The sequence below is a fragment of the Nymphaea colorata genome, chromosome 10 (assembly GCF_008831285.2).
Source record: "Nymphaea colorata isolate Beijing-Zhang1983 chromosome 10, ASM883128v2, whole genome shotgun sequence".
Lineage (NCBI taxonomy): Eukaryota > Viridiplantae > Streptophyta > Magnoliopsida > Nymphaeales > Nymphaeaceae > Nymphaea > Nymphaea colorata.
The window spans coordinates 13,435,198-13,453,885 of NC_045147.1; the positions used below are offsets into that span (position 1 = coordinate 13,435,198).

General features: G+C 41.4%; 3 protein-coding genes across 3 annotated transcripts; 2 read left to right on the forward strand and 1 right to left on the reverse strand.

The window, feature by feature from the left end:
* Nucleotides 1–4,203: 4,203 nt before the first annotated feature.
* Nucleotides 4,204–5,204, forward strand: LOC116261889 (NDR1/HIN1-like protein 26). The gene has a single exon (XM_031640818.2). It carries the CDS (start codon nt 4,322–4,324, stop codon nt 4,952–4,954), a length of 633 nt encoding a protein of 210 aa, XP_031496678.1. The 5' UTR covers nt 4,204–4,321; the 3' UTR covers nt 4,955–5,204.
* A 6,268-nt stretch (nt 5,205–11,472) lies between these two features.
* LOC116261813 (pentatricopeptide repeat-containing protein At1g02060, chloroplastic) lies at nt 11,473–14,386 on the forward strand. The gene has a single exon (XM_031640692.2). It carries the CDS (start codon nt 11,666–11,668, stop codon nt 13,910–13,912), a length of 2,247 nt encoding a protein of 748 aa, XP_031496552.1. The 5' UTR covers nt 11,473–11,665; the 3' UTR covers nt 13,913–14,386.
* A 606-nt stretch (nt 14,387–14,992) lies between these two features.
* On the reverse strand, nt 14,993–16,111 carry LOC116262772 (uncharacterized). The gene has a single exon (XM_031642265.2). It carries the CDS (start codon nt 15,993–15,995, stop codon nt 15,198–15,200), a length of 798 nt encoding a protein of 265 aa, XP_031498125.1. The 5' UTR covers nt 15,996–16,111; the 3' UTR covers nt 14,993–15,197.
* Between the last annotated feature and the right edge of the window lie 2,577 nt (nt 16,112–18,688).

Consider the following 18,688-nt stretch of genomic DNA (forward strand, 5'->3'; position numbering starts at 1 on the left):
TGTTGGGTATAATCCACACGCAGGATTTACATTACACCTGTTAGCTGTAAATCCTTTCGAGAACGATTTATTCAGGGAATTGACTCGGAATTGAAACTAAGATCTTAGAGCCCGGATCTCTACCAGAGTGCCATTTGACAACACAGGCAGTTCTTCTGTCTGATGGAGTGGATCGAAGCATTCAGAACTATTACTCCAACACTATCCGAGCACTTTTCTTGGCCAAGAAAAAGAGCGTCAAGGATTACATAGACAGGGGCGCGTACTGTAATGAGCAGGTTCTAGTTTTATTATTTGCCGTCTGTATGTGTATCGTGCAGATGTTAGAATACGAGTTAAAATATGAGGACTTTACGTGTAAATCGGGCTGAATCGGCCAATTCAAATCGCATTGGGGATGACTTGTTTGGTTCATCAGTTGATATAAAAGGTGCATTTTTCTTGTTTTTAATTTAATATAATAATTCTTTTGCCCATTTGACAATGTATTGCTGAATTTTAGGGCATTGATAAGAGCCATTTGTTATACGGACGGCTCTCATATGTTGGCATGTCAAAAGTGCCTTTTATTTTGAAAAAAAAACAAAAACAAACGCTTCTAACGTAGCAACACAGTCTTGAATCTGAATTCTGATTCCATTGACGCAACTTCCTAACACATAGGTATTGGCTTCCTATACTAAAAGAAGGAAGGTGCGGTTTGCTGATAACATCAATGAGGTTGGACATACGCAAGCAATGGGACCAACATCGTCGCTTTAAACTAATCTAACTCTCATTTCCAAACTCATGAGAAAAATTGAGAAAAAAACAAAGATCCTCCACTTTGCGTAGCTATTGTGGCGGCTGAACCGATCTTTTCTTCGTGTTCCTAAAAAGGCATTAGCTTTTAAGAGATCAACAAAGCGAGAAAGTGGAGGGCATGAATCAATCATGGTTGTCTGAATTTCTCGGTTACGGGACAATCTTCTTCCACTAATCTCAAGAAACAGCACAAATAACAAAAATTTCTGATCATGGCTATACAGTTCTGTTGACAAATTCCAAGCATAGGTCTAAGGTCGAAGTTGGTGTACTGGAAAAGGTGATCTTTTGCGTTTTTCTGCCTCTTGGAAGTCATGACATGTCTTTTTATTTATTGCAGAACCAAGAATGAACAAGGAAGAAGGCAATAGAAAAAAATCACTCCATCTTAGATTTTATAATTTAAATGGAACAATTGGTAAAGATAGGCCTCCGGTTCACGGACATTATAAACCAAAAGTTGAGATCGTATCAGTAAGAGCAAAATGGAAAAGAACATTTCTTTCTGAAAGTTGAGGGTAAAAGGGTTTGATTCAAACCTATAAATTATGATCCATCTCTAGATTTTACAAAGCTGAAGCTTTTGTGACTTGTGAAAGGGTGGGCGCAATCATCGCGTCTCATAAAGCTACTTGAGTGACCCTCTGTGTTTCCTTCCATCTTATATCTTTTAACCACGACACGATTTAAAATAGAAAAAGAAGATGTCAATTGGCATTTTAATATAATAACTTCCAGTTTCTAGATCCCACCAATTGAGAGGAAGCGACAAACCAATTTGCCAGAAGCAACACATGCCTATGGTATTTTCTTATATCTTCCTCTCTCTGTTTCGTTCTTCTTTTGGCCCTTCTACAGCGTGCTTCGTAGTGCAGGACCTGATATAATAGGTCGGTTTAGATCACAAGAGTTTTTAAAGCCATAAAAAGTCTTTTAGGTCGTAAGGTACCGCAAGCTTCAGTTCAAGTGTGTGTCAGCTGTGTGTGCGTGTGTGTGTGTCTCTCTCTCTCTCTATATATATACATATATATATACACACACACACACACACACAAACACACACATATGAAAAATATTTTCCTTTTTCACTGCCAAGTTTTAGTGAAATCCAATTTCACCTTCTGAAGAGCCAAGTCTTGATACTGAAGACTACTGGTAAAGCTAAAAAGTTTTTCCTGTTAGGCAAATATTGATGAATTCATCCAATGACTTAGATTAAATCGAAAGACTCCTAAAGCTGTGGTCGCTGCAGGATTCTTATGAAGAACCTATAAAAGATTACACAAGTTCATTCACACAAAGACAAAGCCAGTAGTTTTGTGCCTTTGCATTTGTTGATAAATCATAAAATGGCAAAAGTTTAAGATGCAAAGTGCTCTACTTCGTGCACAAGGGCTCAGAATCAGATTTCTCCTTCATCTGTTCAAAACAGCAAATGCAAGTGCCTTTAATTCTTAATTTATCTGGTAAGTGGAAGATAAAAACGCTAGATGTTAGTATGAGAAAATCTCATTTATATATATAGAAGTGATGAAGCAAGCCCCAATAATCAGACCAAGCGGCTGCTTCCAAACTATTCAGCCACCTGAAGTGTCATGTGCATCCTTTCATCACTTCAGCCTCTTCTTCTTTTTAGCATCTTATAACACAATTTACATTATTTCATCAAATTCCAAAACTATGTAAGTTCTTTCAATGCCACTGGACATTATTATTTTTCTTCTAAAATTCAGTGAAACTTGCCAATTGATGTCCTCATACTAAAAGGGGGGAAAATGACAAAAGAATATCATTAAAACAAATCTTTCAGTTTGTAGATTTTTGTAAAAGCTGAAGCCAAGAAAAATGCGCACAATGAAGGGATACACATGTCGTCTTTCGATTAGCCGAACACAAACGAGAGGGACTCCACTCCTATTAGTGGGATCTTCTCTTTTGTGTATGTGTGTGTGTGTGTGTGCATGTGACTGGTAGGTTTGCACATTTGCACTTGCACTACCTTTAATAAAAGGGGCATGCAGTGAGAACCCTACCATGTTGTGAAGGCCTCCAGCTTAGCTACAGGCCTTCAAAAAGAACACATGCATTGACAACAGTCCCTTCACTGCACTTCCCAATCTGAACTTGGGAAAATTCTCAACATCACCAACATTCTAAACTTAACTTCAAAACGAGGAACCGCATTTTCTGAAATATACATTTTGACATATGCCCCAGTTTTCTCTAGCAACTATTCCCAAACTACAAATCACCTTTTGGCAAATTGGTTTCTTGAAGTCATTCATACTTTTGCCATCTTCTAGAATGTTAATGATAGTTTGTTAAACATGTGTTAATTTGGATTCAAAGGGGCAGAAGTAGAGAGGCAGGCTGTGATTTCTAATAAGGTCTGAGATTTCCTTCCAATTCATTTTGGAAAAGACATTTGTAGGGCTGAATCGGAAAATTCTGAAACATAATCCTTTTTTCTGAAGTCAAGCGCAAAATGTTGTCCTTAAACAGAAAGTTGCCCTGAATATGACCTGCAAGATGGGTCCTCCGGCAAACAACGATATCTGGCCTGTTGCTTTTGTCGTGGTACAATTTCAGCCCTTGGATCTGCTACCCGGCACACTGAGGACCGTCCATATTTGGATGTTCTGTATGTTCGTGCCGCAATTCATGACCATATTGTGAATCTTCAGGGTTTATTCTCCTGGCCACCCACTTCTCTCTCTCTCTCCTCAATCTAGAAAAGTCATGAATTAGTGCATCACTTTCTACTCAATTATTCTAAAAGTGTCCGCAGATTGTCTCAAGACCAGATATTCCTGTATCTACTGGTATAAACTCCATTGAGTTCTTAATTAAAGCCCTCGATTCAACTGAATCTCGTGAAATTGAACGACTCTATTAAATCAAGAAACCGGCTTCAACTCGGACAAGAGCTACGGTTCAAAAGTTGGCGAAAATAGTGTTGCTTTGCAACGACTGCTTTTTTTTACTAGGGAAGACTTTCAGTTGGAGACTAATGAATTCTTTAAAGTTTAATCTAAAGATGCACTTACTCTTTTCTGAATTTCCAGATACATGGTAAAGATTTTGTGAAAATTAACCATGAAAAGAAAGCAATTCTTTTCTTGATGTAATTTAAGTTAAAAATCCGGTTAAACCAGATTAGAATATGATAAGCTTAGTAGACAGAAAACGAAGTTACCTTTCCTTTTGTTCTTTGACATCTAAAAGACGATATTTTTTTGATATATACCAACAACAACACATATTCCTCTTTGGTATGTCTTCAGAGATGCCCATGTTCCAGATGATGGAATTCAGAAATGTTCAGCCTTTTCCAGGATTAAGAGCAAAAAGTTGGTCCCTATGTGAAAATATTCCATCCTATTATAAACCCATCTCCTCATTCATCTTCCATACTGCATTGGCTCCATTGGTTTGTGTTTCTATCTCCAGCTTCCCTTCCACATCACCACCTTCTCTCTCTCTCTCTCTCTCTCCCTCTCTCCTCCTCAACCAACCTATGTCAGACTATTTCATAACATCCCCAAAGCCTTGCTCGAGCAAACAAATCAACCACAAGAAGCTATTCAAAAGATTGTCTCTCTTCTTCTCCTTGATTTTCTCCACAGTTATGATCGTCCTCCTTATTTGGTATGCTGTTCATCCTTCCAAGCCCCAGTTTTCTCTGCAGGATGCTGTCATCTATCAGATGAACCTCTCAAGCGAGCACCTTCTTACCTCAGCCATGCAGGTCACTCTGGTCTCCAAGAACCCCAACCAGAGAATTGGCATATATTATGACAAGCTTGGAGCCTATGCTTCCTATAAGGGGCAGCAGATCACCATGCAATCCTTCTTCCCTCCTTTCTACCAGGGCCATGAAGATGTCAATGTCTTATCTTCATGGTTGGCAGGAAACTTGGTCCCGGTATCGCCGTCTTTCGCCTATGACATGGGCACCGACCAGCCGGCGGGCGGGTTCCTATTGAATGTGAAGTTGGCCGGCAGAGTAAGATGGAAGGTGGCCACCTGGACTTCTGGTCACTATAATTTGGAGGTAAAGTGTGAAGCATTCATGGCTTACACCAAGTACAGTGCTTCTGGTAGCCCTGTCAGCTTGATGCCTGGTTCACAGTGCCATTCATCAGTTTGAAGGACCAACAGTTGGCTTGTAGTTATTGGAATTAGCTCTTCTTAGTGATGCATGTATAGGGAATAGTTCAATATGTTCGTGTTAGAGTAAGGTTTTGATTGAGGAAAGGAGGGTTTTAGGGACTAAATAAACCAAAAAAGAGAAGTGGAAGATGAGGAGAGGAAAAAGAAAACCTTCCTTCACCTTGTTGACTAGACATCTACTTGTGATTGTACACTTGATTGTATTTATAATAAGATGAAATTAAGCATATCTTAATCTTTGTGGAGATGGTGAAAAATTGGTGGTGGGAATTTAAAGATAATTAGCAGTGTACCTTCATTTTCTCTAGGGAAATAGACTAAAGATGGCAAGTGACTGTTTTAGCTTAAAGTACTTAACAATTGAACAGTGTGGAATTTCAAATGAATCAGGTGGAGAGCAGAGAGGGGTGAGGAGGGGGCTCCATGCTACTTTTGATCTTTGTGTGATGATGAGATTCTGTAGCCGTGTAAATTAAAGCTCTTAGAATGACTCCTCAGTGCAGCAGCTTTCTTTTTACTTTGTTAGCAGGGAATCTGTTAATTTCTAACCTTTGCCTTTAATTATTGGGGGCTACTAGTGGAAACCCCATGGCCGCTCATGTTCATGTACCAACCACAAAATGAGGCCAGTTGCTGGAAAATATTGGAGTGGTGTAGCCCACCTAGTAGAGACCACCAAAGCCATGAAACCCCAAGTAACTTAAACAAGAAGAATCAATAATACAAATTGCATTTATATTCTGCAATTGGCAGATGTCTGAAAACATTGACAAAATGTCGGGAGACAATAGTCAGATGAACAAAAAACTGGCGAGAAAGCAACCAAACCCTCTGATAAGATAATATTTGCTCCAATCATGTGAAGGCCCGTGTAACAGAAAGATTAGATGCACTATCATTCTTTCTTATTGAGTAAGCACTCTATCTTGTTTCCAATGCCAAATCTTGCAATAGTTCATGCACTCAGCACTACCAAAGATCATGTTTCTCTAGTAGGAGCATCAGAGATCATGAACTTATTTTTACTTTTTCCTTTGGGAACGTCAAAAGCTGCCATAGTTCTAAAGTCCAAAAACTTTCATCCAGTATAGATAGATTGCTGGCTAAGCTAATACACAAATTAATGAAGTTTAATTTGTACCTAAAGCAGCAACCAGAAAGGGACACTGAAGATCCTATACCTTGACACGTGAGGACAAAACCGTTTGTATTATACATGTGAAAAGATAAAAAGTATATCAACTTTCAAGCCTTGGCAATTATACAAAACAGCTAGTGTCGCCTTGTAAAGTGGTCACATATGGTCATGTCCCTACCTCGAACAAAAATCAGACTTAAAGGTGAAAAGCTTTCATCTAGTGGCCCACTTTTTTTCCTATAATCTCAAGAGTGTGCCTCCCATTTTTCTTTATCTTCTTAATGCATCTTGTTTTTGTTGGCAGCTGCCGAAGCTGGGCCTTCGACCTAAATTTATTATCATTTTAAAACTGTTTGAAATTTGGCACACTTTGCCCAAGGGGCATAGAGTTATCTGGTCCAGCTATGTAAAAAAGATGCACTACCAGTTCGATTCTCACAGACACTATGTTTTTGTACTATATTAATCAAAACCTATCGAGATGAAGGTACACTATCTCTTCATCAGACACTCATGTATGTTTTCAACGTGGGAAGTTGTATCCTCTAGATCACCTAGAAACTTGATATTCGTACGATCCCATTTCTATAAAACTAATTACCCCTGATCATAACCATCGTTTCTCGAAGGTTCACATGAAAAAAACAAAACCAAAAGTGAACTTTGTTTTCGAAATATTTGGCAAAAGTTGGGACATTGTTTGAATTGAAAATAACTTCTAACCAAAAGTGAACTTTGCTTTGGAAATATTTGGCAAAAGTTGGGACATTGGTTTGAATGGAAAATAATTTCTTGTAAGAAACATAAGGTGTACAAGACAAGTATAAAAAGATATATAGCGACCTGCTCCAACAACTGCAGAAAGAAGTCATGACTGATAGTTGGCATTCTTCCTGCGCATCTATGGCCGCCGGATTTGGCTTTGGGTGGTCCAAGATGAAGTTGGTCTGAAGGAGATAATTCGGGACAGAGGAAAAGGTAATGGGACTGATTGGACCCATGGTTCAGGCGAGGCAGTCTTGTCTTATCCCAGGGCCTACCTTGTAAAAGCCAAACCCTGAGCGGGCCGGGGATCAAGCGTAGTGGAATCAAAGATAGATACAAGAGCGAGCACGCAAATGGAGAAAGCTGATTTGAAGTGCAACAGAGATTGAGCCAGGAAGAAGGAAGAAACTGGAAACACGGCAAATCATAGATTTAGAGAGAGAGAAAAAGTTTTGAGTTGATATTTAGGCCAGTAGGTCCCGTTGCCACTTTGGTGAAGGCATTTTGATCTCCACTAATTAACTTTTTGGCATTGATCAGAACTGAAAAATCACACTTTCTTTCAACAATTCATAAAAATTCAAATATTTTTCTCTTTCCCATGACGGATAAACGAAAATTGGAGTTCTAGAAAAATTAAAATAAAGATTGGTAACAGCATTATGCTTACTGGTAAGATTGGAAACTGCAAATTCTCCTTTCCTTGTGATCTTCGTCTAATTATCAACCTGTAATCGATGTCATCCTGCAGGAACCAATGAAGATATGGATAAGTGGTGAGAGTAGTTTGAAGGGGCCAGTAGTGAAGGTAAAAAGGATGATGATGATGTTCATGAGCAGTGGTTCTAGTTTTTGGGATGATTGATTTACACGCACCTGAAAGTCCTGCAAGTTGCTCAGCTCCATACGGCACTTTGTTGAGTCTATGGCGAATTAAAGGTGTGGTGGTGGGGCAAAGAGAGAGATGGGTCTAATCATGAGGGGGTTTGTGTTTGTAGGTGCTTGGCATGTTGCCATAGACTCCTTATTCCCCATACCCACCATTTCCTGCCAAGCAAATTCTATTGAATTTCATCCTTCTGTCTTTCATCCTTATCTCGCTGTCGTGAACCACAATTCCATCCAATCTGTGCGGTCGCACGCACACACACATATCCAATTCATTGCAAACTCATATTTGCAAATTGGATGCAACATACATCAAGGACAAAATCATATAACACACATATATATATATGTGTGTGTGTGTGTGTGTGTGTGTGTGTGTGTGTGATATTCCCACAAGTTTAGCGGAAAATACATATTAAGTCAAACATTTTCTTCACGCATTGATATGTCATTTGAGCAGTTAAGTTAAAAAAAAATGATGGTTCATATAACAAAAACTCCAACTTTAGAAATAAACCTAAACTGAAGCATGTTGTGATAATAAATGTATTTGGACATTCAAATTAAGTTAAAAAAGTGTTCATATGTGTGATTTGAGGTGTCCGTTTTGTTTTTGGCGAACTCTCTAGTTGCTTGAGCTTAACTTTCCTTGGTGCTGTCCTCGTTAGGCTTGGTGGTCGAAGCTCGACCTCAATTTGGAGAACTACCTGAGCCTGACATTCTTTTTCCCTTTTCTCTTTCGTTTTTTTCCGTAATTTCAAGCAAAGCAGTAACGCAGATTATTTGTAATATTTGATATCCACTTGCTTCTAAAGTTACACAGGGTGCAAGCCCTGCCCTCACAAGGAAGCACATTTCACGGTTTACAGGAGCCTAGCAAGAAACTTTTGGTTGAGGGGCACTAGCAACCTAACGTTATCCATACCGCAGTTACTGAGCCATGAAATTTTGATTGAGGTTCACTAACCGGTTTCTGGCTTACTAGAATGAGTGCTTACTGAGCACATACCTAAATCTGGTGTGGGCACTACATGTGGCTGGACCCAAGTCCAGCTCAGTCAAATATAAAAGATTTCAAGGGCTGGTGGCGCCAATGGCCCACACCAGTCACACAGTATCTCCCAGCAACCATAGTACCAGACTCGCTGCAATTCATCTGCAAGGGCATCAATTTTCAGCATCAGAACATAGCATGCAAGGTAGCACACGTTTGCTCATCGCATGTGAAATAAACACAAACAATGGGTTATTATACAGCACACCCGCAACTGCAACCATATTTTGTGGAACACATGCATTAAAAAATCAGCAAATGTTGGCTTTAGTATTGATCATTTCATGTTATCGTCCACTACCCAACTATTCCTACATCAGCAATATACAGTACAAAAGCATTTCAGCATGATTACATAATTGCAAGAAATTCATATGCCTCCTCAATTAGATGAGCGCAGGCGGTGTATAAATTTTGCTGCATGTCTAATCAGGAGAGATGTAAGCCAAAATAACTTACGTAGACAAATGAAGACATGTTAAACCAAACACTTGATATAAATGAAGGCATCCGTTTCAGTGATTTCATGCTTCTCAACCATCAAAGTAAGCTTTATAATAACAAACTTTCCATAGAGTGGTGTTGTTCAGCTTCTGTAGTATGTGATGCCATCTAAATGCCGTGTAGCTACCCACTTGCTCAAATATATCTAATCTCGTGGCGTTTTTCCCTTTGATATATATGTCAAAGACCCGCTCACCCGATTTAGTTAAAATGAGGGTCTATTTCAGTGAAATGTAACCATAGCATGTAATCTATTCGAGCATCCGCTCTCGGTATATATGCAGTACTTTCGTTCACGCCAACTATTGCTAATGCAGTTTGATACAAATGCCCTGAAAAATAGTCTGGTGCCTGCTTGGTCAGCACCTTGAATGGGGTTGCAGTTGAAAGTGGCCCAAGACGTACATTCCCTTGATAAAAGGGTGCATCAATTTGCCAATCTCTACCAAAGTAATTTGTGTCATTAGTAAATCCAAGCCAATTCACTCTCTCTATATCCAGTAGTCTACTGGCTTCATCCTTCCCCAGTAGTCTCTCAATAATCATTTATGCATGATCTTCTGTTCGGACATCGTAGGATCCACAGATCTAAGAGATGGTGTTTTCGTAGGACGTCATGGCTTTTATGTTTTTTATGGCGTATATGGACCATGAGAAACAAAGTCTTATTTAGAGAGCAACCGTATTACTTTCTGGTCCTCCTTTTCAACCTGCGTGACTTGACTGCTATTGTGAAGACGTTTTAGCATTCATACGCTATTGCTAGATTCACTCAGCATTTTTGTTTCCAATTATTGTATGGCTTGCCATCGTTTTCTCTTAGATGTGTCCCGTTTTAATGAATTCGTTTTCAATTCTCTCTCTCTCTCTCTCTCTCTCTCTTACTCTGCATATAAATAAAATGGAATTGTTGATGAAGTCTGTGACCGCTTGGCAACCTGAGAGAAAATCATGATTACATATGCGTTACTCTTAGGGCCATTTGATAACAATAATAATTTGTTACTGTTTCATAAATATACTCCAAAGATTAAAGCAGATTTGTGGAACACTGTCATATAATGTTCTTAAACTTGCCTCAGAGTGTATCATGAATATACCCTAAAGATCCTGATTTGTTTTGCTATGCTGCAATGAGACTAGAAAAAAAAAGGTACATTGATTTAAGACATCAGAACAAACTGTTTGTATTTGGGCTCTGAACGTAAAATGTACATCGATCTATCTGATGGAACTCCAGGGATAAACTAGCTAGCCATGACAGTTATGCGATTGAGTTGTACTGTGCCCTAAAATTTACCAGCATTCTTTTCTATAAAATTTAGATGGAGCTACAATCGAGTCGTAAGAATGACAGCCGCTCCCTCTCGCTTCACTAGTTCTCCTCGATTGAGGCTCAATTCATGACACAGCAGCTCGAACTCCATTCTCATTCTTCACTAGTCAAGCCTAAGTTGTCGAATTACAGACACAACTTGTTCATGCTTTTCTCGTAAATTGTATTATTAATGTAATGGCAGGTCGAGCTTCAACTCGGTCAAACTAAGCTTGAGGTCATCAATATATTTTAATGATGGTAAATCTTATAAGTGCTTTTTTTTTTCTTGAAGTTAGAGGTTGTCTTATAAACAAGTAGGTACCATACTCTCATGTACTAGACTTAGTGAGAGTTGAAGTTGTTTTGTAAACAAGTAGCCACCATACTCTCATGTCCGAGACTTGGTGAGAATCATTTGGCAGTCAATTCCAAGGAGAACAGACAGTGAAGATTAAAGCCAGGGGATTATCATCAAAATGTGACCAACATAACCACGATACTACCAAATCTACACAAAGTGGCATTTTAATTTCAGATGTGTGATTAAGATTTCAAAAAAGTTTGATAATCGATGGTCAAAACTTTTTTTAAAGCTCACTTTAAATGTCTAAAAAATATGATCTTATATTCGTTTTCATAGTTTTGGGCATTAAGAATACACCTATATACTTGTTTTTTAAAGAGCAGAAATATGTGACTTGAACAGACTAATACCTGATAGGCTTATACCAGGCGCGCTGATCATTTCGTGATCTTCCCTTTAGTTTTGTTTGATGGATAGGGATGATCCTACCTGCCGAGAAATTTACCTGAAAATGCTGAAAGTTGAATTATTTCAAACATTCCCAAGCCATCGAAAGAACTCTTCGTTGGCGGTCGCCTCTCCCACTTTACCTCTGCGAACTCGAGTTTCCCGCGTCTATTGAAGTAGGAGATATGAACTCCAAGAAATGCGTCAGTCGGTTTGAAACTTTGGAGCTATTCTAAATCTCTCTCTCTCTCTCTTTGCGAACAATTTCTGATGTTTCTCCGCCACCATCACAGGATTCACAACTGCCTTATCTTCACTAGATTCAAGCTCTTGTTTCTTTCCTACCACTCTTCCGTTTCCCCTCTCTCCCTCCTATTCGCCCCTGAATACCACCCAAAAGCAGGAGGCGCGGAATTAATAGCCCAACGCCAGGGAGAATCAGAAGCAGAAGCAGAAGAACAAAGAGACCAAGGATGCAACAATCGATCCAGACGCAAGCGCAGAATCTCCCTCGCCATCTCCCAAATCATCAACAGCCGGCCATGGTCTCGGGATCTCGAAAACGCACTCCATCCACACACCTCTGCGCTCTCCACCACCGCCGTCGTCGAGATCCTCGAGCGCGTCAAGCTCCCTTCGAAATCTCTCCAATTTTTCAAGTGGGTGCAAGACAAAAGGTTCTCTCACAACGAGAAGACCTACTTCAAGATGATCGAGGTCCTCGGCCGCAGCCGGAACCTCAACGCCGCCCGCAACCTCCTCATGGGGATGCCCAGCCATGGCGTCCAATGGGAAGACCGGTTCTTCAATAGCCTAATGCGGAGTTACGCTAACGCCGGCCTGTTTCAGGAATCGATCAAGCTCTTCCAGAAGATGAAAGAGCTCGGAGTGTCCCCTTCTGTGTATACCTTCAACACCATCTTCTCAATTCTGCTACGCCGTGGTCGAACGAACATGGTCCGCGGCCTCTACGACGAAATGCTCCGCTCTGGAGTCAGCCCCGATGTCTTCACGTTCAATATCCTCATTAGGGGCTTCTGCCTGAACTCCATGGTCGATGAGGGGTTCAGGCTCTTCAATGAAATGGTGAAGCAGGGGTGTACCCCTGATATGGTTACATACAACACCCTTATAGATGGACTCTGCCGATCCGGAAAGGTCGCCAAGGGACATAATTTGATGAGAGCAATGAGGAGGAAGGGAGGGGAATTGATCCCCAACGTGGTTTCCTATACCACATTGATCAGGGGCTACTGTGAGAATCAATCGATTGGTAACGCATTGGAACTGTTCGACGAAATGGTGGAGCAGGGATTGAAGCCAAATGAAATCACATATAATACCCTGATTCAGGGTCTGTGCGAGGCGAGGAAGCTGGACAAAATCAAAGAAATCTTGAAGGATGTCATGGACAGTGGTAGCTTCAAGCCTGATACTTGCACTTTCAATACGTTGATCAATGCACATTGCAATGCAGGGAAGCTCAATGAAGCAGTGATGATATTCGGTAAGCTGTCAGAGCTGGGTGTTCAACCCGACTCTGCAACATACAGTGTTTTGATTAGGAATCTATGCGTTAGATGCGAGTTTCAGAAGGCAGAGGAGTTCGTTGATGAGGTCATTAGGAGCAAGGTCCTTATCCAGGCCGAGGGATGTGTGCCCTTGGTTGCTTCTTACAACCCGGTGCTGGAGTACTTCTGTGAAAACGGGAAGGCAGAGAAGGCCGAGAGGTTGTTCAGACAGTTGCTCAAAAGGGGTACGCAGGATCCTTGCACTTTCCGGACATTGATACTAGGGCAATGCAAGGAGGGTAGGCCTGAAGCTGGGTATGAGCTGTTGGTGCTGATGTTGAGGAGGGACTTTGTACCTGATCTGGAGACTTACAGTACTCTGATAAATGGGTTTATAAAGAAGGATGATCCAGTTTATGCTCATAAGACTCTTCAGAAGATGTTAAAGAGTGAACATGTTCCTAGGACATCCACCTTCCATCAGATTTGTAGTGCTTTAGTTGCTGCAGGTAATGTTGTTGATGCAGCTTCTGTCATGAGGATGATGATTGACAAGAAAATTCGCCAGAATATCAATCTCTCGACAGATGTTGTGGCCGGCCTCTTTGCAAAGGGCCATGGGCATGATGCCCTTGAAGTTGTTCGAGCACTATATGATAGTGGCTACTCTGTTAAGTTGGAAAGCATCGTTGATTTGCTTATTTGCAAGAGTAAATTTTCTGAGGCGCAGGTAATATTGATGTTTGGCTTGAATCATGACCATGAATTTGGCAGAGAGGTTTGTGGCAGAGTCATTACAGGTCTCTGTAAAAATGCGAAAGCTGAGGAAGCATTCTCTTTGTTCTATGAAATAATTGAGAATGGAGAGTTGTCGAGCATGACTTCGATTAAACATTTGGCTATTTCACTTGAAATACAGGAAAAATCAAATGAAGCAGCTTTTGTTTCGAAGCGCATGGTGAGGGGTTACGTGACAGCAGCAAATGATGATCCTAAGTACAAGTAATGCAGTCCCTCAGAAATCTGCTTCAGACAATTGTTCGAAAAGAGTGTACACAGAAAGTTGGGGTGTCACTTCGGAAATGCGCTCATCCTAACCATAAGCCTGTTGCTGCACTATTGCATTTTGAAGATGTGCTCAACCTATTATGTTAGCAGGTAGTTTTGTAATTTATACCATCTCTGCTGACTTGCCAAATTGTTAACATATATAAAGCGAATAACTTTTGCGGTCAAATTGAATTTTACATGTGTGCCCCCTACTTGAAATTCTGACTCTGCCACGGATTTTGTCCCTACAGGTCTTGTGCTTCTAGGAATCTTTGAGGTTCTTTTCTGTCATATGATTCGTTAAACTTTAAGGCCTTCTGTCAGTTCTTTCCCGTATTATATAGAGTACCAGTAAACGGTTTGATTACTTCCTACGTTGTATTAGGAAATTACAAGACTGTGATGTAGCTTGCTTACTTTGACATCATAATTGTTGCATGGCCTGCTGATCAAGTTCAGTCTATGTTCCTGACTTATATATCTGTCGTTATGTGTCACAAAACATGCACAAGTTCAAGTGGTATGTGCACCTGCATTCCCAGCCATGTAGCTCAGGTTGCCATCAAGAGGTAATCTTCTTTTTGCCTTTTTTCTTCAATCTTTGAGCTAGTTATTGACCTCCGGCGTGGTTACAGAAGTAGCAAAACAGGTTCAAAACTTAGGATACATTAAGAAGCGGGAAGCAGTAGGAAAAAGCAGCATCCGACCATGTTCCCTTATCAACCTTCAGAAATATGAAGGCATGTGTGAATATACCCTAGGATTGCTCCGATGGATTTCATGGGCTAAGCATCTTTAGATGGACTAGACAAGAACAAACATCCACATGGTTCTGCCTCTCGTGCACTTACTGTTGGCATTCATCGACATCCTTCTCAAACTCGTCTCTGCGAGTGGTATTCGAAACCAAAGTCCAATTGAGAATATATTTTTGAATTACAGTATCAGAAATGTGCCTTTCTCTACCAACTTCGATTCATGAACCAGACAGAACAAGCAAAAAAGAAGAACCAAAACAAAGAGCAGAGTCAAGAAGAAGTACCAATTGCCTCTTTATTCATTCAATGAATTCAATGTATTCAAGTCAAGTCAGTTTCTATAGCAGCTCTCACCAATACACTCTTTTCGCATAAATACATGAACCAGAAAAGACAAAATCTCGGAAATCCTGCTCGAAACTATTATAGAAGATTTTCCAATGAATTAATACCAAACAGAAAAATGGGAAGAAAACACTGGGACTAATGAAAACCTTCTGAGGCTTCTTCGCAAGGAGTCCACTTCCAGAAATGCCTTCTCACGACCACCGCACCCTCCGCTAGCCTGCCGGAGCCGACGTACTCGTCCTCCTCCTCCGTGAAAAACTCGCCCTCTGGCAACCCTTCCTCCACGATGGCGTCCACCGAATGCAAGATATAGCAGGCGGGCATCCCCGGGTAAGACACGGAGTTCCTCTCCTCCACCCTCCTCGAGTACGACTCCATCAGCACCCGAACCCCTTGGCCGGAGCGAAGGACGGAGCCCAATTCCTCGCGGATGGCCCTGAGTACGGCTTCGCACACGGTCTCGCCTGGCCTCATTTTCTCCGAAAGCGGGCGGCGGCGGGGCCGCACGGTGCCATCGCTGAGCTCCTGGTGGGATTCGATGAGGACGTCGCCGGCTGCGTTGTGGATGCGGACGGCAGCGACGTTGACGGTACGGCGGGGCGGGACGGAATCCTGGAGGAGGGCCTCGCCGTGGGCGAGCTCGAGCCAGAGGTTGGAGACGTTCTTGGTGCCGGGCTTGACTCCCCAGCTGGGGAGATCTCTGGGAAGCCTAGGCCTCAGCCAGTCAGAAAGGGTCTGGGGGGAGGAGAAGCTCTGCGCCGACACGAAGGCGCTTCCGGTGGAAGCCGCAGGGATTGTGGCGGTGGACATGGAAGGCAGGTGGTGGATCTGCGCCTTGAGGAGAAGGTGGTGGCGTTGGGATTTGTTGACGGCGACGAAGGCGAGGGCTGCTAGGAAATCTGCAGAGATTGAGTGGCTGTGAGGCTTGATCATGGCAGACACGAAACCCTGGCTACCCTCTGTCTCTCTCTCTCGATGCGGCGTGGTGCGTGCGTGCACACTAATATAGCAACACACGCTGAACAATTAATCGGAAATATTATGGCCTTTAAATAGATCGACTGTGAAGAGGAAATCGATAAAAAAACGAGACAAGGATGGAAGCAGGAAGCATCTCGATTCAAACATCAACCCAGTCTTCCTGTCCTCCAATAACTCCAATATCGCAGCATTCGTATTAGAAAGTTCTACGGGTTATTTGAGTATTGGCTTTCACTTGTAAGTTGGTTTTTCTACAATCTTATTACATGTTTTTGGTTTTGCTTCACGAAAACAAAAAAAAGCCAATCAAATGCTTTTATTTGATCACTAAGGAAAGAAAATCAGATTTCGTAAAAAAAACGACCAATATCTGTTTACTGATCATATATGAATGTTCTTATCAAAGTCAACTACTTGAATTCAGATTCAGATCAAATATCTGATAATATCTGGATCACTGACATCCCTAAGAGTATTTATACGACTAGAAAAGTTCACCTTTGAGACATGGTTGATCAAATTCACTACAGTAAAAGTTTAAAACTGAGCTCAACATGTTTCTTTGGGCAACCTGTATTTGTAAACTGTCAGCCACTAACACTTGATTTGAATCTTATATTACATTAAGGGTAATTCAACCTCGTAAAACGGCAAGTAAAGCCATACTAACCATGAATCTGAACCCCATATTTGAAGTCGTATGTGCAACTTATTTTTGCTTTCTCTTCCTCTTGCTTCTACTTTGTCCCTTGCACCTTTCTCCTGTCTGAAAAATCTGAACACAGGATTGGTTTTGGGCGGGGCTAGAGGAAGGCACCGTGAAGCAAGGGAACTGGCTCTTTTGACCCGGAATTCCAATAGCAAACGCAGGCAGTTTCTTCTGTACCTTCTCAGAAGCATGACCCGTCCGGCAAGCGAAGTTATACACCAAGATTTTTTTGTTCAACGAGGGAGACGTCCTTGTTCAAATACGTAGAAGCTGCAACATCACAATATCTGTTGGTTTCCAATTCTGAGTGCATTTTCTCGGCATAATAAACCCATTGGTCGGAATGATCGTCTCGTCATTTCGGGATTTGGACTTGTGATCTCTCGCCAACCCCATGTTTTGGATCACTTCCTTCTTTCCATTATCTCTCCCTTGTTTGGGAATGTTAAGGGCGCGTTTAAATTCTGGAGAAGTTTTTGCAAACAATTTTGTCTTCTTTTCAAGTTAGAGCCCTCAGCCATCTCATCATCCTATATTTCATAAACCAACATGATGTTTTTGAAATGTGTATTATAGAAATATGTGTTTCAAAAGTGTGAATTAATGTTCTCCTTATCAAATGCCTTCTATGGGATTAGACACCTAATATGGAGATAGCAACTCACCATCTAATTCGCCAGAAGGCTTTAGCATTCATTACTCCATTCAAAACAACCAAAGAATAGGAGAGCTATAATACATTCAATGTGACAAATTTGCACACTTGGTAAAAGATATAACAAGAGGTTGCAGTTCAACATCCCAATCACCTTAAAGTTTATAGGTTATGAGGCTTCAAGGTCTAGGGCTGCTTTGGGACTTGAGTGGTTTTATGGTATATCATTCACGAACACAAGTGTCGCATTAATGCTAAGCTCCCACATCAGGGATCCTGCAGCTGGCCTTTTGGGGAGGCCACAGAAGCACGGAACGGTGGCGTCGTCTCGGACGAGGAGGAGCCACTGCGGGATCCAAGATTCTGGCAACTCTTCTGTCTCGACTCGCTGGTATCTGAACCGGCGTCTTCTCTGCTCCCCTCCTCCTGGATTGTGAAGAGGGCCATCAGCTCCAAGTCGAGGTCTGACAGAGAAGCTTCCTCTTCCACTTCTTCATCGTTGGAAAAATCGCAGCTGGATCCGTGGATCCACCACCGGTGACCTTCTTTGTCTTACAATTCCTCATTATGAAGACAACTTGGGCTGTACAAAGGAGAAAGATTAGTGAAAAAAATGCCACCGAAAGCATCATCCGCAACTTGTCCAGGCCAGCCATAGCACGATATGAATACACTAATTAAGCCATTAACCGGCATCTTGAAGATGGTAGCTCTCATTGTTCATACGTAAAGAGAGAGATGCATGGTGTCTATCATAAAATAGGGCAGCAAGCAGTGGCGTAGCCACATGGTGGCTGGTGAGGACAGTTGCCCACACCATCTCACAAAATTAACTTAATATATATGTTAATGTCTTGATATATTTGATTGTTATACATGTAAGTGCCTCAAAGATATTAAAGGTATTAAACGAGTATCTCAACCAAAAAAAATTCTAGCTCCACTAGTAGCAGTGAGGTTAACGAAAGTGAATGCTGTAAACTAAGCTAGTGTACCAAACTGTAGAGCACCAGCAAAAAGGTGTCAAGGGACTCCACCCACATTGAACTTCCACCTACTGGTAGAAAAAAGAATGCCCGGAACTAGCTGCTGGTCTTTCTGGATCCCGTCATGGTTGTATCTTTATGTGGATTCCAGAAGAACCTTTCTAGATAGCCGCACCTTTTCCTAATAGAAAAGGTCTCTCTTAGGGTGTGCAACTTTCAGGCGAAGGCTTTTATAATTCTAAGAACCTGGACAGGGCAGCTGATAATAATACTAACATAGTGTTTTGATTATGAA

What these genes read in the sequence shown, in the direction of transcription:
- LOC116261889 (XM_031640818.2), top strand. Translation starts at nt 4,322, where the DNA reads ATGTCAGACTATTTCATAACATCCCCAAAGCCTTGCTCGAGCAAACAA.
- LOC116262772 (XM_031642265.2), bottom strand. Translation starts at nt 15,995, where the DNA reads ATGATCAAGCCTCACAGCCACTCAATCTCTGCAGATTTCCTAGCAGCC.
- LOC116261813 (XM_031640692.2), top strand. Translation starts at nt 11,666, where the DNA reads ATGTTTCTCCGCCACCATCACAGGATTCACAACTGCCTTATCTTCACT.